Raw genomic sequence first — 24,677 nt, 5'->3', positions numbered from 1 at the left:
CACACACACACACACACACACACACACACACGCAGATGTGTATACACATACACACAGCCGGAGCCAGGAGGCAGGCCCACAAGCTCTGGTCTCTACCCCCACATGCTAGAAATTAATTACTCACCAGAAAGACCCTGAGGCGTGCAAGCTCTAACGCAGGCATTTTAAACAATTCAAATGAAAATCACGAGAGACCCCCGGTGGTATTGTATCTCTATGTGTGTGTGCCTACTGGCGTAAGTGTGTGTGTGTGTGTGTGTGTGCGGGTACTGAATATATGAGTCACGTTTCCACTGTGTAATGAATGCAGGCTTTGCGTGATCAACTGATAATGGCCTCTTCCTATTAGACAACTTAGCATAACTCAGACATTACACTTGGACCTATTCTTTTCTATAATTATCGGAAGTTCTGACGTCACCGGACATGTCAAGATCTACCTATTATCTCAAGTGTGTGTGTGTGTGTTATTATGTTTACCTCGGGAGGACTGCCTCACGGTCAAGAGAGAAAAAGAGTAAGCAGGGACCTTGAAGGATGCTGGGGAAAGACGAGAGATTTGTGGTGGGTGGGGGGTGAGCTCTTTTGCGGGGGAATCAAGGGTTCCAGAAATTGGGTTTCACAGAACGAACGGAGACGTGTAATCTCAGACAAAATTTAGGTGAGGTGTAGAGGCAGGCATTCCAGGAATTTCGCTTCGCAAGAGACAGGATGTGGAATAGCGGAGAAAAAAGATGAGGAGGAGGAGGAGGAGGAAGAGCCTCGTGTTTTTAATTACAGTCCTCCCGTGTCAGAGGCCCCTGCGCTGCTCGGGAAGCAGAAGGGAATGAAACCGTAATTATTTGCTGCGGGCACACCAGTCCTAACATTCATGGTGCATGCTAGATTACAGACAGTTTAAGAGAGCGACCCATCCCATCCACCCAGCACTGAACTCGCACTCATCTCAAGAGATAAATCTGTTCTAAAAATAACAGCATCAGGTTTCCCAGACGCACGTGAGCACCAAATTAAAGGGCTTTTGAAAGGTTTTCTGAAGTTAAATTCAAGGACTTAAAAATACTTTTTTTATTTTATTTAAGTTTCCTATCTCGGAGATCTATCTATGAGACATGGCGAAAGATCATTTACATACTGTGATCTTCATCATCTGCTTCAGCCGCTGTATCCATCGCAGGGTTTGTCTCATGATGTGATTTGTGGATTCTTTTCAGGACTAATGTTGACTTAATGCCTTCACCAAGTCTCCCTAAATTAAATCAGGCAGCACCAAACTTCACACACTTCCCCTTATTTGCCAGATTTCTTTCCTCAATATCCTTGAATTATTCCCTGGGAAACAGTGAAAATGTAAAAAAACAGAAACATCCAAATCTTATGTCAGAGAACAAAGAAGACAATCCTGCCCTCTAAAATTGGATCAACAGCAGCATTGTCTGGCCTCTTCCCTTCCACCAAGTTTCATGAAAATCTGTCAAGTACTGTTTGTGTAAACTTAAAAATAAACCCACAAATGGACTTTTGCAGAGGTAAAAAAGAAATACTTTTACTGCCTAATGAATTTTCTTAAACCCAAAAGGATTTTCAGGGACAATCAAAACCCGAAAGCAGCCAGAAGTATCAATGATTATCCAGCAGCTGCAGAGTCCATCCCTACAAAAGAAGATGGACGTTAAGAGCACTTGACAAACCCAACTGTCCTTGCAGCTTATTCTTTAGGATGTTGGTGACATGTAAAATCTGAATACGGTGGATACACAAGTGCCGAGGTAATGCTCAACAAGATACAAGGTTGCGTATGCAAGTACACGCACATGCACACACACACACACACATCTCACAACTCAAGGCAAGGCTTGTGTGGCTCGGTAAACAAACACCCCGGGAAGATAACGAACAAGAGGCTCGCTGTTTGCTTAGGCAGCTTTGTTGCTACCCGACAGGACTGAGCGGCTGTGTGTGCAGTTGTGCAAATGTGTTTAAAGGTGTGTGTGTGTGTGTGTGTGTGTTTGTGTGCGTGTGTGTTTACATATCACTCTCCGGTTGTGTGGACAAATTTTGAATAGACACCAGCATTGTGTGGACATTTTGACCAGTCCTCACAACTTTAAAGGGCTGTTTATGTGGTCAAGACAAAAGGTTTAGGAGTTTTGATTAGGTCCACGCATTGATTTGTGATGGATAAGGTTAGAGTTAGGCATTATGCCAATGAGTGTCCTCACAACTATAGAAAGAGTGTGTGTCTGTCTAACTTCAATACCCTCTTCTGTACATCCCCTCGGTGACCGGTGCTGCTGCGAAGATCTTGTGATGCTCACTGGATGCAGGTGGTCATGCGTGAAGACAAACAAATCGCTCAAGAAACACACAGATGTGTCACAACCATGTGACTGACGGCCCCGATAACTGTCGAAACAAGTTATCTACGTCATGGCTGCAGCCAGATAAACACAGATATATATTGAGTGAGGGGGATGGTGCAAGCCGAGTAAGGGAGAGAGGGGGGAGAATAAAAACAATCAAGAATGGCGAACGTAGCGAACGACAAGTGACAGCACAAGACATGAGAGACGTGTATGTGTGCATGGCGGTGTGCGAGTCACAGTAGAGGAGAACATGTGAGGGCAGACGGACAGAAATTTGAGGAAGAAAATGGAAATCACCAGAGCCAGTGGTCTTTAGACGCCCAGCAGGATTCATTTCCTCTCGTTTTCTCACACACACACACACACACACACACACACACACACACACACACACACACACACACACACACACACACACACACACACACACACACACACACACACACACACACACACACACACACACACACACACACACACACACACACACACACAGGAACCAGTGGTCGCTTGCTTGGCAAGCACAATCAGGGAGGCTGTTGTTGTTTTAAAGCATCGCAGCGCGTGCATAAACTCTCCTAAATATTCATGTCCATGAACCTGGCCTGCTGCTTTATTCATGCTGGGTATGAGAACAAGAGTTAGAGAGAGAGGAAAGGAGTGAGGGAAAAAAGAAAGAGGGGAAAGAGTCTGTAAAGTGAAAGGCTAGAAATAAAAAACAATTGAAAAGAGGAGAGCATCTGGGAAAGAGGTGACATTAAAACCACTGCTGACTTATTTACACTCTGTGCAACACATAGCAATTAGCCTATATGAACGGTGCATTTGTGTTGCGGCTACTACTGTCATGGTTGAGGGTTACGCCAGTTCAGTGTGCAGTGATTACATCTGCCACTTAGGGGCAGCATCTACATAACCTTAACCCTAACCTGCCCTCCTGCCTCACCCTGCAGGGCTGAGCAGAGGCAGCAGAGCAGAGGAGACAGTGAGCAGGTAACTCAAGGCGGATCAGCGAGGGATTGCTGCCATTACATATTCAACTTTACAGGAGTCGTGCAGCAACACTGACCACCTCAGTGGGGGAAGCTATGATTAATTTTAACGATTTGGCATCTCCATAGCGATGCTTGAGCAAGTGAGGGTTTAGTGTCTTGCTGGAGGACACTTCAATGTCTGTAGCCAGGAGCCGAGTCGAAAAAACATAACAAGAAGCTTTGAGTGAGAGAGAAGAACTATGTCCCGCGACAACAAATCCTTGATTTACTGAAACAACTTAGAAATCAACTTAAAGTTAAGGGACTTACTAGAGACACATTCTAAAAACAATAGCAGTAAACATTGAGATATCCTGACTTTTATGCCGAAGTAGGTTCATGTACTAAAACTACTTGAGTTTACAATTCCCATAATATAGACTATTACTCCCTTTTATAAAACCCTAAAAGTCTCAAAGCCCATGACAAGATAACCATCAGTTATAACGTCAGACTTTCAAGAAGCACAAGAATAATTATCCTTAAATAACCAGTTTGTATGAGTTTTGTCCGACCATATGAGCTGCGGGGGGGCTTAATATTATTTGAATACATTTAAAACTGCCCGCATATGAAAGCAAGTCTCTCCTAGAGGTATAGTGTGACACTCAGTTGTGCACATGTCAGAAACGTACAATTACTCCGGTCAATGAGGGTTGATTGTTGTAACTGCACAATGAACACATACAAATGCTGTCAAGCGCAACTGAGTTACAGGTACAGGGAGAGGGCAGATGTTGTGCTGAGGTCTACCCGCCTGTTAAGAACTGAATGCCATTGATGGGAAGGTGCAAAGATAAAGCGGAAGCAACTGATGCTATGAATTCTGCTGAGAATGGCAAAAGCTTTATGGATGTTTTAATGGTCCAGCAATGGCGCATGATTTCTGCTGGTGCTGCCAAGGGCCAGTGTGACTATGACACAAAGGTCAATGTGTTTCAATTTGATCGTCAGAGAGAGAGAGAGAGAGAGAGAGAGAGAGTGACGAAGGAATAGAGAGAGAAAAAACGGCAGGGCAAAGATCACTGCGTACAGCTCTATGGCTTAAAACACTAAGTTAGAGAACTTTTATGTTCATATGAGAACGTTTAAAAGAAGTAAATTTTGTTTTAAACTGTGGGGCCGGCAGTCTAGGTAATTCATGGGAAACACTGCAGTTTTGCGCGCCTCACATTTACAAACAGAAGCAGCATACCCGAAATTAATTTGTTCTTGCTTGTTACCTCTCCCCCCTCTCCAACTCCTCATGTTTCTCAATCTCTTCCCTTTAATAGAGCCTGTTCAAAGCAGGAATAATGTACCTTTATTTTGCCTTGCCATTCTATAAAAAAAGGTACAGAACGAGGGGGGTTGGCAATGGTGGTAGTCGGTGCTGGATGGGTGTCTGTGTAAAAGTGAGAGGCTTCATGGTGGGAGACACACAGGCTGTTGTGTTACACGTCACGCCTCCGATTCCTTAACACTGGTATGTTATCTAAACATCACACCCTGTGGCGGCATTTTGATGGCTCTGTTTGGTTCGGTGTCAACAAGCAGAGCCGACATAATGAAGAGTCTCCTCGTCTTCACGTCGTTCTTATTTTTCCTCCTCTGTTCACTTTTAATTAAGTAACGCTAGGAACATGTGCGTCAGTGCATACCCACATTTATATACGCGCTCTCGCACACACACATGAAGAGAGTCAAGAGGGCAAATTTCTCCCTGCTGGGTTTGACACCTACCCAGCGTGACCGCAAGAGCTAATCCTGCACACAGTTTAATCCTCACGCTCCGTGTGTGTGTATGTCTGATGTGTGTACATGTGAGTGTGTGTGTGTTGAGAAATGTGATGATCAGACAGGCCATTACCTTTCGTCTCTCCCTCTCTGGGTTGAAGGTTCCCAGCCATGACTGCAACTGCTCAGAAAAGACAAAAAAATGGGAAGAAAAGGTCAGGTCAGTTATTTTGGTCAAAATAAACAAACACGGAGAAATATAAGAAGAGTTTAAAGTTATATTTAATTTAGTATTCCCGAGGACTGGCCTTAGATTTCGAGGTCAGTGGCTGGAGCGACAAGCTGGAAAAAGTATTACATTGGCTACGATCCCAACACTAAATCGTTCCAATTCTCCCTCATCCCTGCACAGTTGTCTAATTCACAGCAGGGTGCAGAGTTGAGAGGCAGAAGGGAGCTCCCAGCGTTTCACAAAAGAGGGAACTGATCAGCTTTAAGTGCTCACGATGTGACAGGAGAAAGAAGAAGGAGAGGCGGCGGGTGTGTAGAGAAAGGGGGAGAAAATTGTGTGAAAGCGTGAACAAAAAAGAAAAAAAGTGGAACAAACATGGCAGATCTGAAATCTCTGGAGACGACGTGGGAATACTTTCCGCTCTTCCTCTGACTCCCCTCTCAGGGGAACGCGCGGAAAATGTCAACAGACACGAACAGGAACACATGCTCGCTCGCACACACGCACTCACACGCACTCACACGCCCGTGCACAAGACTGGGATTTGTAATGGTGGGACAGAGGTGGCGGATGGAGGGGGAGGGAGGGGGAGGGAGGGGGAGGGGGGGGGGTATGAAGCCAGAAGGTTTACGTAACCCAAGACATCACAGACAAAATCTCTGGAGGGCCTGCGTGAGCTGCACATGCACACGCACAACATGGCAGTGTAAACGACACGCACCAGCAGCTCTGCTCTTCTGCTATTTATTAACTCAACGTTGCCATGGTTCCTGTGCGCTGATGTGATTGTCATTGTAAATCTATGTGTGACTACGTGGTGTGTTTGTGTGCGCCGCAAGAAAGGAAAACGGCCACAGCCATTTGGCCATTAGATCAAACTTGTTCCAGAGGGGCCCATCGCTTTTCCAGCTGAGCACCACGATCCATCAAAATCAACAAACACTGATAATAAGTGGCAATATCATTAGAGCTTCGGCCAGGTCTCGGGAGTGTGCGCCCGGCTTTTGTTGCAATCTTGCTCAAGCCGCGACACAGAAAAGCGAGCAATTCAGCCAGTTAGGTGTCGAGGCACGAGGCTCAGGGAGGGAAGGAGTCGGCATGTTAAAAAAAAAAAAAAGGCATCCGTAAGACAAACAAGTCACCACACTCTGAGACATCTATGTCTGCCATGATCATGACTCATTATCTTTCAAACCTCTCAAGTTACTACAAGCTCACAACGTCACTCAGAGGGTTTCACCGCTGTATGTGACGTGCACTCTCTAAACGGATTCCCACGCTACGGATTCGTTTTGGCCCATGATCCTGCGATCCCCCCTCTGACTCCGGAGAGCGGACAAACTTCTCCGTCCGGCTAACATCCTGCCTCTCCCTGCTCAACCGCCTCCTCTTTATCCCTTTCCTCGTTGCATCGCCACCTACCCTGCTTTCAAAGCTTTTTGAAATTCTTTCAAGTGAGACAGCCTGCAGCTGAAAAAGAGATAAGGCTTGAGCTCTTCATAAATATGATAGAGAAAGCAAAACGGCAGAGTGAAGGCGGAGAGAGGGAGACAGACGTGGAGGCTGAAGGGAGAATAGGGGGGTAAGGGGAAAAATTAGAGGGGGAAGGAGTCAGAGACAGACAGAGAGATAAATGGAGTTCGAAAAGGAAAAAGAGGAGGAGGGTGAAAATGAGAAAGGTGGAAAACAGAGATACAGGGAGACAAGAGGAAGAGGGACAGACGGCTGAATATGTGAGCTGAATGAGTTATGAGATGCGGGTTCATAACAGCTACATTCATTCATCCTTTCTTTTTTATCACATTCATGATAAAGAGCTGAGTCCCCCCCCCCCCCCATCGTTTCCCCCTTCCCTTTAGCCACCTGCTCTCTGTCCCTGACGTCGCCATCTGCAGCCCGGCTATCTGCAAAAATCTGTTTCACGGTCCCTGATGCTCAAAAAGAGAATGTCAATGTTCACCACTGTGGCTTTAGCCTCGTTCTCTCTTCCTCTCCTTCTGTAAATTGATTAATAATTTCAAAATCTCACACACACAGTGTTGTAACGCAGGTCTGCGGGTGCCCCCTCCAGTGGCTTTTTGGCTACATTGTGGTGGTGTAAGATCAGGGGGGAATGGCAGCAATGTGAACTTTATGGAATGCTGCCTCTAGGCTTCTGCTCTATTCGGAGCCAACCCGGTGAGATCAACTAAGTGGTTAATTGATTAATCAGCAGATTAGTTGCTCAGGACGACACTTAAGTGATTGAAATGTCAAAATAGTGAAAAGTATCTGTCACAACAACAAAAAAAGCCTCGCTGAGATTCTTCGAAATGTCAAGGAAATAATAACAATCCAAAAATAAAAGGTATTGAGTTTAAGTCAAAGAAGCCACACATTTATTTTGCACACACAAACTGTCAAAATATGAAAATAATTCAATTGAAAGGTGATGGATGATTTGTAAAGACAAAGAATTATCATTTCCAAATTTGCTTCCAACCAGTGGCATGAAAGACGACATACAAACGACATGTTATTTCCTATGGTTATTACAGGTAAAAAAAGTAGATGATCTGAAATAACAGTGGCTTAAAAGATTGTTTAGGATTATTATGACTCGGATCTTAGTTTCATAGCTGTGGCTTGCATTCCCTTTGGTCGTTGTCCTGCACAAGTTAATTGCAAAGAGCTGGAAATGCAGTTTAGTTCACTAAATAGAGGTCAGACAGGTTTTAAACAACTAGGTCAGCCTTTACTGAAACGTATTGCAGTTCACAAACATACTACCTGGTTTGACTTTGACCTACTTGTGTGTCTTGAAATTTACCTGAAATTTAAGTCGCTCGAACAACCTGTCTGTTTACAACCTGTTAGCTTATCTAAACACTGTGTGTGTGTGTGTTTTGCCAGGTCACCATGATCATAAATCTCAGCGACAGTGGATTCTAATCAGTATCATTTGTGAGGATCCCCACTCGTTACTGTCATTTAAATATTTGGCAATGACAGAAAACGTGAATTGTATTTCATTTTTTCGTTTCTCACCCTGGTGCCAGCTGTAAAATGATATCTCACACGTACAATGTTTTTGGAAACCCTCCCTCCCAGGCATATAAATATAAAAACAGGCCACTGGCAATGCTGTCTCAGCTTTCACTGATGTCAGTTTTCTAAAAGGTCACACTGCGTTCGGATTCAGCTTAATTGCCGCTGTGTTGGGTTGCCGCCGCTGCCCACTGGACGCAGGAGGATCACTTACCCTCTTATTGGCCACGCAGATGATCCTGGCGTAGCAGCAGATCATCAGAAAGATGAGGCAGAACAGCGGCAGGTACCATCTGCGAAGCAAAGACAGTAAAGGGAAGTAAGATAACTGAGTGTTATCAAAAGGATCAGACAGTTGCTGTTGTTTCGTCTGTGATGGTTGTTTTTCTTTAGTCCTGTTACAGGAACAGGACGTTTGGAGAATACCAAATGGAAATTTTGCTTCTGTATAGAAAATGTAAAATGAGGGGAAAAAAACACATGATTTGATGAAATACAGAGTCTTACATCCTAATGCATTCTATAACATAATGAAATGTAAAGGCATACCAGGTGTCTGGCCAAAGAGATCAGACCACAGAAACTCATTAAATAAGATTCCCTCATCAGGATCATAACCTGAGGAGGCTATTGTTGTTAGATGTGATTTGTTCTAGACTGGGACCGCAGCTTGTTCTGATATGCTGCTTCACTTTAATTGTTTTAACCCTGACATTAAAATACCTTTCCGTGCGGTTTTAAACATGAAACAACGCCCACATTTCTCTTGATGTTTCTAAAAACTCCTATTCTATTTTGGAAAAATCCAATTGACACTAAACTAAACTGCTGATAAAAATATTAACTTATTTATGTAATGGTAATTGGTATTTACGTATAGATGAGACTGTTTAACCCTGGGTAGAATTATTCTAGCTGGCCCCTGGTTTAGAACCTCTGGACGTTGCACCTCTGCGAATATAGATGAGAGGCAGACAAAAAACAAAAGATAATGCCAGGAAAGTCACAACACCTGAAATGCATGGCATTCCTATGGGATGAAGGGCTGACAATGAAGAGAGGCACGGCGGAAGAGTAACATGTCAGGTATTTCTGAGCAGATGAAAGCGAGCAAGACGAGCGAGGGAAACAGGGTGATGGGTGATGGCTGTGTTGGAATGGGAGCCTTGTGTTATGCAACCTCCGGGGAGGTGATGTAAGCTCAGAGGAGTGTCAGCCTCTCCTTGTAATCACGAAACAAGCCTTTGTCTCCCTTTGATCGACAAGTTCCTGGCCACCACTTCTCTGTTCAGCCTCAGTAACTCGGAGAAGTCACCCCAATTCCTCCCGAGCACCTGGCACGGAATGCACCTACGCGATACGCATAATGGATTGTGCAGAGGAACAACACCGAGAGTAATTATAGGCCTGATCATGATCCAGGAGGGGAAAAAAATCTGACATTTAAAACAGAGTCTAAGTCTGTCTCTGTCCCATGAATACAGGGACGCCCTTAGTTTCACAGGAAAATGGATGGGGGGGGGGGGGAGATATGTCATCGCTGTACCTGAAAAGTGCTAAAAATTGCATATTTTAGCAGCATCTCAATAGGCAAATATTAGGTCCTTGGCCTAATTCAACTTCGCCCACACTTGTCATCAAAGCCTCCGGGTCGAAAGAAACTCACTTAGTGTTATAAATTAAACGTTTTATTGGCAGGGGAATCTGCGATGGTACACGCTTGTTCACAGCAGGAAATAAGGAATGGCCGCTTTACACATCATGTTCCTTCACGTCTTGTAGGGGATGTCGATATACACAACCCCCATGTGTGAGAGTGCACGTGTGTGAGTGCACATGTGTGTGCGTGTCCACACAGGTTCAATAATGGCATGGGACAATGATGAAAGCGTTTCAGGGGAGACCTGTGCAGGCGTCACCTCTGTGATTTAATAACCTGATCACCGGAATAAACAGCGCCCAATTACGCCAGCGCACGTCCCGTTAATGATGGAGAGATGGGGTGCGGGGGGTTGGCGGAGAGGGGAAAGGAGGGGCTGGCCTTTTTAACAATAGCGTGGAGGGGCTGCAAGGAGGAGAGAATGACGGGCGGCAGCCACAAAGTGCTCTAATTAGCATGATAACGATCTGCCATTAGAGTCCGCTGTGCTCTACAGCTGAGCACTACCCGGAGACAGAGAGAGAGCAAGAGGGGGGGAGTGAATTAGAGAGAGAGAGAGAAAGCGAGAGCGAGAGAGAGAAGGAATTAAATCGCGGCAGGGAGAGAGAGAGAAAGGATTCGGAGTAGGCAGATGATAAAGGCGAAACGAGAATAGAGGTGAGGATGGAAAGATGGATGGATGATGGCAGATTGTGGGTCAGGACCAGAAAGCAGAAATAAGAAAGAAGTGCTGGGTGATTAAAAGACAGGGAGAGGGATAAGGTCACAGCGAGAAGGAAAGGAAAAGGAGAAAAAGGCTGCAGCCATAGATCGACTACGGAAGGATAGATAGAAAGGTGGAAAATACAGACGGGGCTTCGAGATCTGGAGGAGAGTAAAACAGCGAGCAAAGGTGGAAAGCCTGAAACTGGCAGAAAGAAAGATCATCACAGATTCAATCTCCCTGCCTGAGCATGGCCTTCCCCCTGGTGCTGCTCTGAAGTGAAGAATGAGGCTTGGATGAAAGAGGGCTTAATTGAAGTGCTCGGTGGGAGATGAGAGTGCGGGTAGAGATCCAACTGTGCAGGGTTAGTGCTCAACTGCAACTTTGACCTGCAAGATCCTACTGCTGAGTGAAAGATCATGATCTACCTGTTCAACCACTTACACAGGGAGAGGACAGAAAGGGAGGATACAGAAAGATAAGAAAGAACATGGTGTTTTTGGGGTGTGGCTCTACAGATGCACAAATGTAAACGTTAAAAAAGAGACAGGGCAAGAGAAAGGGGTCAATCTTACACTCAATGCAAAGCAGCAGAGAGATGTTAGTCTTCACAACTGGTGGTAATGTGGAATGTTGGAAGGTTAAATGGGCCACCAAAGTTACATCAACTCATCCTCAGGGGAACATGAATGATTATAGCCAAAAATGTCAAACTTATGGTGACGATCATGGAAGACGCAAGTGCTTGATGGGTTGGTCATTGTGCACACAACTGCGACACAAAGCCTTTCCCTTTCATTAATGCACTTGAGGTGCAATGCCTCGTGCAGTCCTTTCCTAAATGATAGTCGTGACGACTGATTAAGCATAAAACCACATTGCTGGGAAAAAAGAATAGAAAAAGATGAAACACAAACAGAACAATGTTGATACTGGTTTGTTTACTTTAGGCAAACCGCTTGTGTGCTCTTCTTTTTCCACCACAATGCAATACAATTTCCCTCCGAGAGCCATCTGGGAATCTCTGTGCTCTGTCATTAAGGTGTCTGGGGAGATCCAAATTATGTTTGTCCTTTCAAACTGAACAAAAACCCGCGAAGATTGGGCCATTTCCCTCAGAGACCAAAGGCTCATGTGTGCGGATGACTCTGGAGTACTCCCAGGTGTTTACTATCTGGTGGACATGCACATTTTGGCCCGTTTACTGACGTGATGCTATGACACACATCACAGAGGCAGCGAAGACTTGTTTCTTCTGTTGGTGTCTTTGCTATTTCACAATTATCCTCCGTGTCAAGCATGGTTCCAGCACTGTTCAATTGGTGTAGAAATGTAATTGCCATAACGCTTCTTTCTACGGTTTACAAAACCTGTTTTCACGCACGTTGGTGTTTAGACAATGAGGTATAAGAAAGGTATAGGATTCAGGTTCTGGGGACAACGAATGTCTGCACACAATTTCATGCCAACCATCCAACAGAGGCGTCAGTGTTGAACCAAACGCAGACTTTGCCACCCCTGCATACAGAACCATTCTGCTTGCATTACCCTGCTAATTATGTTAATCGCTTGGGAGCGTCATATTCCCTGTCGTGACGGGGACCTCTAAGAGCTGTGACTCAGCTAAGCCTGAGTGCTTCCAACTGCTGACTCAAACCCTGAAATTCCGCACCTCGGTCACACAGCGTTGTCCTCTGCTTTCCATTCTCCTTCCTCTTTCATCCTCCTTCACATCCTCTTCCTCCTCATCCGAGCCTTCCCCGCCTCCTCTGTCCTGTCTGCGCGCTTCGCTGAACTCTGATGAAGACACACTACGGGGCGTGGGCAGAGACGAGGGCAATTTATTTCTCTGACTCTCCCTCGGCTTCCCGTGCCAGTGTGCCGCTTTCCTGCTCGTGATGAGTAATTCTCCATCTCTCTAACTACACCCCTTATGTCTCTCCTCCCACCTTTTCCACTTTTCACCTTTAATACTACAACCTCTGCCCTCCCGCGTCTCCCCCGCGAGCAGTCAGCAGGGTGCGCGTGTTTGAGTGTTTTTTTTTTTTCTTTCCTCCACGGGTGCTGCCTTGGCCTCTAATCTCTTGTCTGGTTTGATGTAATTAGAGCTAATGAAGATTCCCTGATCCTGTGAGCAGCTCGTCCCCCTGGGCCACGACAGCATGGAAAACTAGAAAGAGCCGCAGAGCAGAGGAGAACTGATAAAAGAGACACAGGCTCGTTTAGCACAGCTGATAGCTATGTGTTGTTCTGCATGCGAGTCTAAGTGCGCACTTATTTGTTTAGAAAGATTGATTCCCTACTAAAACTGTGAGCAGCAACGCGATTACCTTGGCCCGTGGTGAGGTATTGCCGTGTACACCGGCACGGGGGTGTACGTGCGTGCATGTGTGTGTGTTTAAAAGTCTGCGCCGGGGGATTGGAAGAGCCCTTGCAGACTTAGGGCCAGTTGCAGAAAGCAGTAGACAGGCATAATCCTTCATATCCGTCCTAAACACTTAAATACACAGTGTAGCAACTTCCCTAAATCTGACAAAGCAGAGGCAGATACAGACACATCCACACGTGCGCACGCACCAAACACACACACACACACACACACACACACACACACACACACACACACACACACACACACACACACACACACACACACACACACACACACACACACACACACACACACACAACACACACACACACACACACACACACACACACACACACACACACAAACACACACACACACACACACACACACACACACACACACACACACACACACTCACACTCACACACATCTTGGCCTTACACCAAGAGGGAAAAACCCTGCAGGCTCCCTTGACATGCAACCCTTCACATTTCCCCATGGAGACAGCCCTCCCCCCTCCCTCCCCCAGTAGGGGAAGCTTTGATGGCAGCGCTGAGAGGGTCTACTTACATCCCAAATCTCCAGGCTACGTGATCGTCTGTGATCCAGCTGGGGGAAGAGGAAGAGAGAGAGAGAGGGGGGGAGAGAGACGGGGAGAGAGAGGGGGAGAGAGCGATGAGAGGGTTACAAAAGAAAGGAAGAGTGTGAGCGGAAGAGAGACTTGTGTGACTGCGGAGGGGAAAGCTGTGCCGCTGTAGCTATTAATAAGACAAGAGTGGAAAGAGAGAGCCGAGCCTGGAGATTAAGGCTCTGTCCCAATTCTCATTCCACCTCCTCCTCTCCTCGGCCTCTACCCCTTTTTCCTCACCCCCTTAACTACCCTCCAAACAAATAATGCCTTTCCTATTCACCGAAAGAACTGGGGGGTGAGAGGGGGGCATTTTTTGCTGTTCAAGGATGTGCTGATAATTGCCAATTTTTTATCGAATAAAACCATGTGAGGGACAAAGCTCGGCTGGAGCTGGAACGAGGCCAGAGCTGTGGCCTTCTTGCAAAGTAAAGACATTTAACAGAATATATACGGGTGCTGTCTCACAAAAAAAAATTATGCTGTAGCTGGACTGTTGGCCGTACTCACCACCAGGCTCCCGCGGGGCCGTAGTAACCCTTCAGCAGGGGTAAAGAGGCCATGACCAGAGGGACCCCCCACGCCACCAGATGGTAAAACCTGATAAAGGAGAGACATTTATTTCATTATGAGCAGAGTATAGGGAGCTATGCCCCTGAGAAAAAGCCCTATGACTAAATCAATCATTTTCTACTTCAGTTCATCCCTCTCTGTTGCCACTCCCATCGGGATCATTGTTAAGGTACAGATCCCGATACGGCCAGACCGCCAATCACTCATGGTAATATAAACCATAACTATCCTCACTGTTGTGGAAAACATGATTTGCAGAGGAGCTGTCTGTAACAAAAAGCTCAAAAAGGATGCAAATCTCACCAGGCAGTGTAAATTGTGGCATAAAAATATGCATATGGTATAAAATAGACTATTATCATAGACTTAGGTCATAGAGGAAAAAAGTTGCAGTCTGAAAAAAAAAAAATCATCTGTGATTTGCCATTTAAGAAGTTTGAAAAATCTCAATAATGTGACGGTGTGTATCTGATATATGAGGTGTGTGCTCCAGTGTCTTGGGCGTCAGTGTGGGCGTCGATACTTTATAGAGCGAAGAGTGTCGCCTGGTCAATAGAGTGGAAGTCCTGCCCTGACTTGTTCCAAGTGCGGTCAATCGAGCGGTGCCGACACAGCTGAGACATGCTCAATCCCTCTCGAGTTGTGCGACACACACACACACACACACACACACACACACACACACACACACACACACACACACACACACACACACACACACACACACACACACACACACACACACACACACACACACACACACACACAGTACCCCCCTCCTTTATGCCCCCCCATCTGATGGACAGCAGTGCGAGTGTGTGGGAGGTGGTGGAGGAAAGGAGATGGCTGGTGGTTTAAATAGAACAGAATGGTGGGTGGGAAAGAGACATAGGAAATGTATAGATCCAGGGAGAGAGAGCGCTTAGATCGAACACCAGCAAGTGTGAGAGCGAGTGAAAAACAAGGTAGACGAAGGGGGAGAAAAAGGGAAAAGTGCAAGACCTAAAAAAGCGGATGCAATCGAGCAGCGGAGCGAGCAAAAGAGGACAGCAAGGGAGGGAGCGAGAGAAAGAGAAAGAGAAGGAGAGATAGAGGGAGAGAGAGAGTGTGTGGTGGTGGGAGGAGGGATACAAATGGTGAAATCAGTGCTTCCAGTTCATGGCGTGACGATCGGGGCAGGGAGGGGGGCTTGTCAGGAAATCAATGTGGAGAGCTTGCAGACCCACAGACGCACACGCACGCACTCACTCACGAACGCGCACACACACACACACTTGAGAGCGAGATGCCGAGGTCTGGAGCAGCGCACAACATGAGCCTAATGAGGCACAGCAGGACTGCTCTGCGCTCTGCATTTCACACACCTGCACGCACGCCAACGCGCAGACATACACACGTGCAAGCTCACTAGGAAATCTCTCCAGAGGCTCAATCTCATTTCTCACCACCTCACACCGCTTCTTCTTACCCTCCGCATTCGCCGCTATCTCTGTGCCCTCAGCGCACAGCAGATTCAGTTTGCCTGAATCCATCCATCAAATACGTAAAAATAGATGCACGCGCGCACATACACACACAAACGCACTTCCCATCCTCTCTTGCATCCTCTTCAATCACTCTTAGATCATCCAGTCTCCCTTCTCCATCTCTGGCGATTTTTTGTTCATTCATAAACCATCACACTGTGCCGTCACTGTATGTGCGTGCGTGAGAAAGGGAGGGTGGGAGGTTGTGTTCGGGGGCTGAGGGGTAATTGTGCATGCATGCATGCAAAGCCACATACTCGCCTGCCGAAACATATACAGCTTATCTCTGTGCAGTCAAAACACGACAGCCCCCCTGATGCCTCGTCCGCGCTTCGCTCTAATCTATTAAGTGCGGTGGGGGGGGTTTTCTCGCCACGTCGTGTGCGACCGGCCAAAAAGATAAAGACTTATCATCCTCCGACCTTACTCTCTCTGGTGTTACAAGAGGTGTGCAGCTCATAAGCCTGTGAAGTGAGCTGAATTTAGCCTGCCCCCTTCTCCTCACCTATAAGGGCATCTTCTTCTGAGTTATAGTACTATTATATCGTCTGGCTTATTGCTAATCACTGCCGGGAAACCCCCACGGGATGGGGATGGGGGGTAGCAGACACGAAGCCACGAACAATGGCCTTGACTTAGCACACAGCGGTGCTGCAAACTTGTTAAATCTGCCTCTTTTTTTGCCCACGGAGCGCATTTTCTTTCAGACTGCATGTTTGTGTCAGAAAGCTCCGTGCTAGGAATGGAAAAGGAGAAAATAGCTCACACCAACACAAGCAAATTCACACGCGCACTGTGGAGACTGCTCCTGGGAGTTTGAGCGACAGAAACACAGCGCTGCAAAGCGTGAAGATGGGTGCGCACACACACTCGCTCTGAACGGCTGAAACCCACTCCCTTTTCAATTAGAGCGTCGGCTGGCTGGAACAGAAAAGGAGGAGGGGGAGGCGGAGGGGGGGGGGGGGGGAGGGGGGCTGTCAATGCTCCACGGGGAGACACATGCTCCGGCAGACCAAACACATGCACACACATAAACACACAAAGTGGCCACAACAAAACAAAAGGCAAATTTACATTCAGAGGAAGATATACAAGCAGACATATTACAGAGAATATTTAAATAATTAATCAATTAGTGGATCAACACAATAAAATGAGCAGGTAATTTAATAACTGATCATTAAACATTGTCAATTTTCTTTTCTTTTTATAACTTTTAGTATTTTTAAATAAATCACACTTGAGCTCAAAACCAGTGATCAGCTCTTTTATGCTGTTTTTATGCGTTTATGTTCTTATCGAGTTTTTGTTTTATTGTTTGTCAGTGCATTTCTTTATCATATTTTTTGGTCCACTTTTAGTAACTAAACCAAGTATCCTACCGGATGAAAAAAGTTGTATTGTATTTTTACAAGGAAATCTATCTGAGGAATTTTTACTGAGCAAATAATACATTTTAAATATCAGCGGGAGGATGGGGGGGAAGAAAATATATTCATGAAAGAAATCCAGCTCCAAGTTTCCTACTCACATCTCAAATCTGTTGGTGCTAATTTCTCGGACCAGGTTGAGGTACAGGTTCAAAGTGATGAGGCAAACCCAGGCCAAGGCACTCCAGTCTGCGGACACACACACACACACACAGAAAAACCACAAGGTCAAATTACAACACTGGCCCCCGCCACCCAGCATGCACCTGCAAATGTGCATCCAATGTATGAGAGTGTATGAGGGTGTGTGTGTGTGTGTGTGTATGTATCTGTGTGTGCATGTGGCCCAATTTTTGATAAATGAAGGTCCATTCTGCAGTAATATGAGGGAAACCTGTGGCTCAGGGTGATGGATGAGAGGGGGGAGCTCCGAGGGAGATAATGATGAACTGTGGAAAAGCAGAAGGGAGATAGCGCCGGAGTGGGCGCGAGAGAGAGAAAGGAAGGGAAAGAGGAGGAATAGAGTGAGCCGTGGGGAGGCGGGGGTGTGGGGGCCAACGGAGTGGACGAGATCCGAGGGTGTAAAGAGGCCAGGAAGAAAAGATGAAATGAAGAAAGGGAAAGGAAGGTGCAGTAGGCAGAGGGGCAAAAAATATGAATGTATTTTACAGAGACAAGGAGGAAAGTCGAGAAGGATCGTTTTGCGTTTTCTGCCCTCGTATTCAGTCCCTTTCCTACGTGTGTGAGAGAGAGAGAGAGAGAGAGAGAGAGAGAGAGAGAGAGAGAGAGAGAGAGAGTTTCTGTTGACAGGACAGGCAGGGCCGGTAGTCACAATGATGGATTCTTTGCGTCGCATACTCAGTTTACTCAGTTTCACAACACACCCACCACACACACACACACACACACAAACACACACACACACACACACACACACACACAAATATACAAATATACAAAGCACACACTCTTCTCCCACTCAGGGAACCTTTAGGAAGAGCTCTCAGTGACTAAGAAAGAAGGAGGCTGGCCGTCAATGTCATCAACACAATAAATCACTGTCACCGTGATAGCGAAGCCGTCTTATATAACCAGGAAGCAGTCGGGGCTTCGCTTTAGCTCGAAAACACCACCTGTCCTGACGCTGCCCCTGCTACCGTCTTCTTCCTCCATTTCAAACACATTTCATAAAATTGTATTGGTCGGAGTTAAAAGCAGAGCTGTGCTTCTCCGGCACCCACTAGACCTGACGCTTCGCAACAGAACAAAGTGCCTGTTCAGCCACTGTTTATGTACAGCCGTTTGTCCTCGGCGTGAGGATCCTCATGATAAACCGAGGTGACACGCACAAACCCTGCGGCAGTAACTCACTGCCCATTACCCTCTACCCATCTGAGTGTGTGTGTGTGTGTGTGTGTGTGTGTGTGTGTGTGTGTGTGTGTGTGTGTGTGTGTGTGTGTGTGTGTGTGTGTGTGTGTGTGTGTGTGTGCGTGTCTCTGTGCTTGTGTGTCTGTCTGTGAAGCAAAAGCAACAAAGGCGAAAACAAGCCTGGTTAAGTGTCGTATTAGCAAACGGTCTTAACTAAGAATCTTGGTGCTAATTAAGGCTAAAGGAGCTGTAATTACAGCAAATGCCAGCAATGCAAATAAAACCAGGATTTCCCTGGTGACAAAAAAATTCTGTCTCATCAGTACACATAAACACAATATAATTGACTATGATTAACTATAATGAAATGCTGCCTTGTCATTGGAGGAAAATGATCTCCTCATACAGGAGACGGTGATGACACGCTGAGGAATCAGGTTTGAGGTCAACCCTATGAGCTGTCAATAAGTAAACAACACTGTTGTGACTCCCAAGTGTTACACCATCACTATGGGTGTGGTTTCCTTAAGGTAGGTGTGTTGTGGGAATCTTCCTGAATGATGAACAGGTTTACCTGCCAGCATCGACAGGTAATGAACAATATCAAATCACAAGCAAATATACACCCCTTTATTTTGAATAGGACACAAAGGTTGAGTTGGTGAAATAAATGCAATTTAAACTCTAATGCTCAAACCGTCCACCAAGGCCCCGCCTTACAGCTAAGCCAAAAAAAAATGAAGATCAGGAAATCATATCTCCAGTGTGGAAGAATGAATTTTGATTAGAAAAAAAAGACTAACCAAATTGAAGCCTACTCCCTTATGAAATGTAAATCCTCTAGATTCAGTCCAGATTCTTAATTTGATCTGCATCAAATTGCGATTACAGTTTCTGGACCTTTTCAGCTTTGTTAAGTTCCAGCGTCCTGTGATTTGGGGAGACCAGTTGTCAAAGAAGATTTACAGGTGTAGAGATTTACATTTTACTCAAAACTGTGGACTCATGAAAATGTTGTGGAATTTAAAAGTCTTTGCCCTTATCTCCACTTCTGTTGACACCCTATTCTGCAGTGTTTCGATATTACGTATGTTGTTGATTTGGAGCCACACAAATAAAACTGAAATGATCTGGAAACAACTCCACACCTTACATTCCAAAAAGCTCTGGATGAAAGATGTTATGAGCTGGAACAATCAGTGTCGAGACGCTTTTTGTTCCCAAGCCAAAAAACCCAACCGACAAAGCTGTATTATTTTCCACTGTGATATACGAGCTCCTCAGCAGATGTCTTTGCTGGCGTACTCGTCTCTATTGTGCAAAGTTTGCTAGTGAGTAATTAATTAAATTAGGACTTACCAAAGTAAGTTAGCCACCAGGCCTGGAAGTCACAAAGAGACCCCTCTGGATGTGAATCACCCTGAGTGAAGGAAGGACAGGAGAGCCCAGACAGACATTTTTCACCAACCTCCAAATAATAAAAAAAAGAATATTTGCGCATTTAGTGAAGCCGAGAGGAGAAACTCACCATGACATATGCTACGCTGTCGAAAAAGGCGGCGACAGTCAGGCTGAGAATCATCTTCTGTACAGAGAAAATTAGAGAACGACATGAAAAGGGATGCCAGTGCATTTATATTCACACAGAGCGAAAAGGGCAAATCACAGATCAAATGATCACTGATGTGGCTGACAGCTTGGGATACGACGTCCCTGGTGACAACTCGCTGAACATATCACAGTGGGGAGACTCTTCTTAATTCCCTCTATACAAACCAAACTCAATAGGTTTTTATGGGAATAAATCAATAATCTGCCTGCTTCAGAATTTGAAAGGGTATTTGCTATGAATGCCAGCTGTCACTTTTTTACTTGACTGTGACTATAGAGGTGGATGTGGTAGGTGCACAAAGAGACACACGGAGCTTTGTGGCAATTTCTGTCCTCCAGTAATGACCCTGGCACGGCTGCAGAGGAAGCGCTTAGATGGGGGACGAGGAGGAGGAGACAGAGGAGAAGATCACGGGAGGGCCACAGGGCGCTAAAGACTATTGACTGACAGATAACCTTTGTGTGGAGTGGAGGTAAGGAGAGGGTTTGTGTGGTGCAAGAGGAGGAGGTGGAGGAAGAGGAGGGAGGAGGAAGGAAAGGCCACTGTATTCGACCTGGTCTGAAGGTAATAGGATCCATCAGAGCCCCGTGTTAAGCTGTCACTTACTTTCTGATTAGGAGGATAACGCGAGGCACTGCTAAACCTGACAGACCTGCTGGACCAGCTTCAAAAACAGAAACCAGCTCCATAGTTCACAAAGTGTACGCTCAACCCCACACCGAAATGTATGGAATGTAATGTATGACAGGAAAATCATCACCAAAAAAAAAAACTAGTGTAAATCTCTTCAGAGGAAAAAGCAGAGGACGGGAGTCATTACCACAGAATTATCACGAGTCACTTCACTTCACAACTGATCAATCTGTGCATTTTAAATGGGTTCATTGTACCAAGATTTACCAATGCTAATATAACATATAATATGCTATTCCTGTGGCAACAAAGTTTTTGATAAATGGCAACAAGAAGGAAACCATACTGTACATTGTAGTGTACAACTTTACCTGAGCCAAAGAGTGATATCTGCGAAGCAGCCAAATCACAAACAGCATGAAGAGACTGAGGAGAAAAGACGACAGCATTGAAATGTTCCTGGTTAATTGCAGGGGTCAGTAGAATGTCACTCAGTAGATTAGATATCTCGGCCACGGCCCATAAGTCCCCTTTAAATCCATCAGGCTGCACTTAATTGTTCACATAGATATCAGTGCCCTGAATGTGCCTGACTTTTTCAATCTAGATTCATTAATTATTCACAGTGAAAGTAGTTTAAACAAAATTAAAAAACGTCCTATCTCGCAAAGTTAAAGACAGTGGGAAATATTCCTGGATCTGCACCAAAATGTAATGGGTTCTTGCCCGACCCATAATGCATCCTTCCACTAAGTTTCGTGGAAATCAGTTCAATCGTTTTTGTGTAATCTTGCTTACAAACAAACCAACAAACAAACAGACAGGGCTTAAAACCTCCACAGCAGAGGTGACAATTTCAGCAGGACAGGGTGTTAACAGCTGATTTACTTATTGCACATAAATGTATCGTTAGCCCTGGGACACTAACACCTTCAGGCTCCCTTACAAACTTTCTTGCTATTCTTTAGTTTGCAGTAAGATCCCTAGTCTGCCTGTTTTGACTGAAACTAATGAAACGTGTACGTGTGTCAGAAAACCTGCCAAAGACCTGCTTAGCGATATGTGAAGGGCTGAATCTCTGCCAGAAGGAAACCTGTGCAGAAAGATATCGAAGCCAGCGTGCTGACGTTCACTTTATCAAATGTCTATTAGATGCTACGTCCAGAATAACAACTGAGGGTTGAAACAAATGGGAACCCTCAGAGGATTTCTTTGCAATAATGAATAAACGTTTACCAGCAGAGATAATAATTTCCCTTGCAAGTTTTTTTAAATGAATGTTCCATTAAATTGATGGAGAATGTCATTCTGTAGTCGATAGCCTTGGGCCTGAGTTAAAGACACTTCATTGAGTTTCATTAGAAAACTAGCTTTTAAATGCAAATTTTAAGCAGATAATTCTGTAGTTACATTCACCACTTTGGAAAAACCGGATAGGCCAACAATAGATTTCATTTACGGGACAAACATTTTTAGCAGGACAAGGTGAGGCCAATAAAAAAACACTGCAAAAAACATACTTTAAAACTAAAAACAGACTTGAAAGAGCACATCAGAGACACGGCCTCTTATCATTCACAGGGTTAGTGTAAAGGACCATTTACATCGCCAAACCCTAATGTCCAGAGTTTAGTGAAAGTTTAAATGCAACTCATCGTAGACAGAACTTTGTCAAATATATAATATGTCAATATATCCCTAAATTAAACTTTGTTCTGATGTAAAATAAAAGCGAAGGACACATGTCAAAACAAAGAAATACTATGAGGAAATATTTACCATCCTGCTAAGGAGATGGTGCCTGTGGCTCGTTTTACTGTTAAAATCACCACCTGTAAATCAGGAACAACACATTATTAATAAAGACAACATACTTATACATACTGTGTGATATTTTTGTCTGACAAGAGCTGTAGAAATTTGAAAACGTCATTATTTAAATAAGATTAGAAATAACATGATTTACAGGACTGCCACTTGTTGTGTCAGGTCTTTTTCTTGTGTGCATGCCTGAAAGCACACGTGAAGTTAAAGGAAATATTGTAACAAAAATACTTCCTGATTTGCGTACATATATGGAAAACCGCAAGGATTTGCAATGTAAAGGATTCACAACTTGGTAGAACCTCAGACATCTGAGGTGTTGTTGAATCACCTCCAGGTGCATTTCACCCATTCCAACCCACTACATAGATAACACAGACTGCTGTTATAAGAAAGCTGAAGGGAATGATACACTGACATGCCTGTGTGTTTACCGGGCTAGAACCTGATACACTACATATTTTGTGCAAAGCCAAATCCAACCTGAAACTGATCGAGCTACACTCGGAGAGGATATGAGAAAAGAAAAGTCAAACAAAAGGAAGAATGAAAGGAGGAAGACATACATGAGTCAGTCCTGCATGTATCAGAGAAATGATACTCCTCCAACCACTGAGGAGTCACAACCAAGAGCTACCTGTGATTTGTCTGGTGACCTGCAATTAGCTTTGTAAGAACAGATGCTGTTGTCTGTAGAAATCAGGCACATCTATTGCCTAAAACAGGACAAATCTAGTGTAAGATCCGACTCACTGAAGAGAGTATCCCACCTTTAACCAGTGTATGACTGTTTTAAGTACTTTTGAATGATTGTTTCCAATATGGAGCAGCAGGGGTGATAAAAAGGCTCTAACTTTTCACGCTTTGGTATAAAATGTTTTCATGAATAGTGCATTTGTGATCTTGCCTTTTGAATTGTTTATTATGTGACTTTTGGAAGAGGTTTTTTTCCTCATGTCACAGAAATGGTTCATATTTATCTTGGGCAATATATACAGTATTAATACAAGATGATCCAAAGAATAAGCAATGACCACCTTATGTTGTCTTATAGTATAAATGAAGATTTGACTGTCAATTTCAAATGAGTGAAGTATTGGGGCTGCAACTAATGTACGGAGCTCAATTAATCTACCTATTATCTTCTAATTTAATTTAATTAAGAAGCTCAAACTGGGAAATGTTGCAGGCACAATATGAAAATGTTGCTCATAATACATTTTTAAAAAATCCAGATTGTTTTTTGGCCATTGACAAATGAATTTAGTAATTCATCATTTTGGTCTTAGTAAATTCAGTATAGATATATAAACATGAATCCTGTAACTTCGCACAAATAACAAAGAAAAAATAGGACCTTGGCATGTTATCAGCTGACTAGTTTACCTTCATTTGACTTCAAGTGTTTGATTTACTTAGTAACCTTCACTTGAATGAATGAGCATTCGTATTTTGCCAATACTCCAAACACATATGGGACAATAAGGACAGTGGATTCATGCCTGAACTTTCATTTCATCTTCAAGTTTCATAAGAAGTGAGATGCAAAACCGGTATCTAGCAGAGTCGGAGAGTCTACAACACTGATTTATTGCTTGCGCTTGTGCTGGATTGTTTGTCACTTAAGGAGATATTTGGGCCCTGAGCAAGACGACATTACTGCAGCATTCCTCCTGAGATATTTGAGCCCACAGAAGAGATGATGACACGAAGCCTCAAGCTGCTGACATGCAAATATACTCCTCACATCAACAGCAGCAGAGACTGACTCCGTCTCTCTAATCTGAAAAACTTTATTCAGCTATCATTTATCCAATCCGTGCATTTCCTGACAAAGTTATGGGGAACATAAGGGAAGAATTGAGCAGTTAAATTATCACCTTTTTACACTGATGCAAAAGATGGAGACTAAACCACCTGTAAATTGGATACAATCCAGCTTTTTTTTAAATAGGAAAAGCAGTTAAATTGACA

General features: G+C 44.6%; 1 protein-coding gene across 1 annotated transcript in view; it reads right to left on the bottom strand.

The window, feature by feature from the left end:
- The window catches only part of LOC128455641 (cyclic AMP receptor 1), a gene marked incomplete in the record, with an annotated part of 33,768 nt that overhangs the window by 8,500 nt on the left and 591 nt on the right, over nt 1-24,677 (bottom strand). Inside the window, 9 exon segments of the mRNA XM_053439374.1 lie at nt 5,250-5,297; nt 8,590-8,668; nt 13,680-13,718; nt 14,248-14,337; nt 17,368-17,455; nt 19,994-20,054; nt 20,163-20,219; nt 21,251-21,305; nt 22,659-22,711. Coding sequence (XP_053295349.1) covers nt 5,250-5,297; nt 8,590-8,668; nt 13,680-13,718; nt 14,248-14,337; nt 17,368-17,455; nt 19,994-20,054; nt 20,163-20,219; nt 21,251-21,305; nt 22,659-22,711 — 570 coding nt within the window.

Source organism: Pleuronectes platessa, chromosome 14 (genome assembly GCF_947347685.1).
Source record: "Pleuronectes platessa chromosome 14, fPlePla1.1, whole genome shotgun sequence".
Classification (NCBI taxonomy): Eukaryota; Metazoa; Chordata; class Actinopteri; order Pleuronectiformes; family Pleuronectidae; genus Pleuronectes; species Pleuronectes platessa.
Note: the sequence above shows the minus strand (reverse complement) of the source record. Positions and strands in the feature narration are given on the sequence as shown.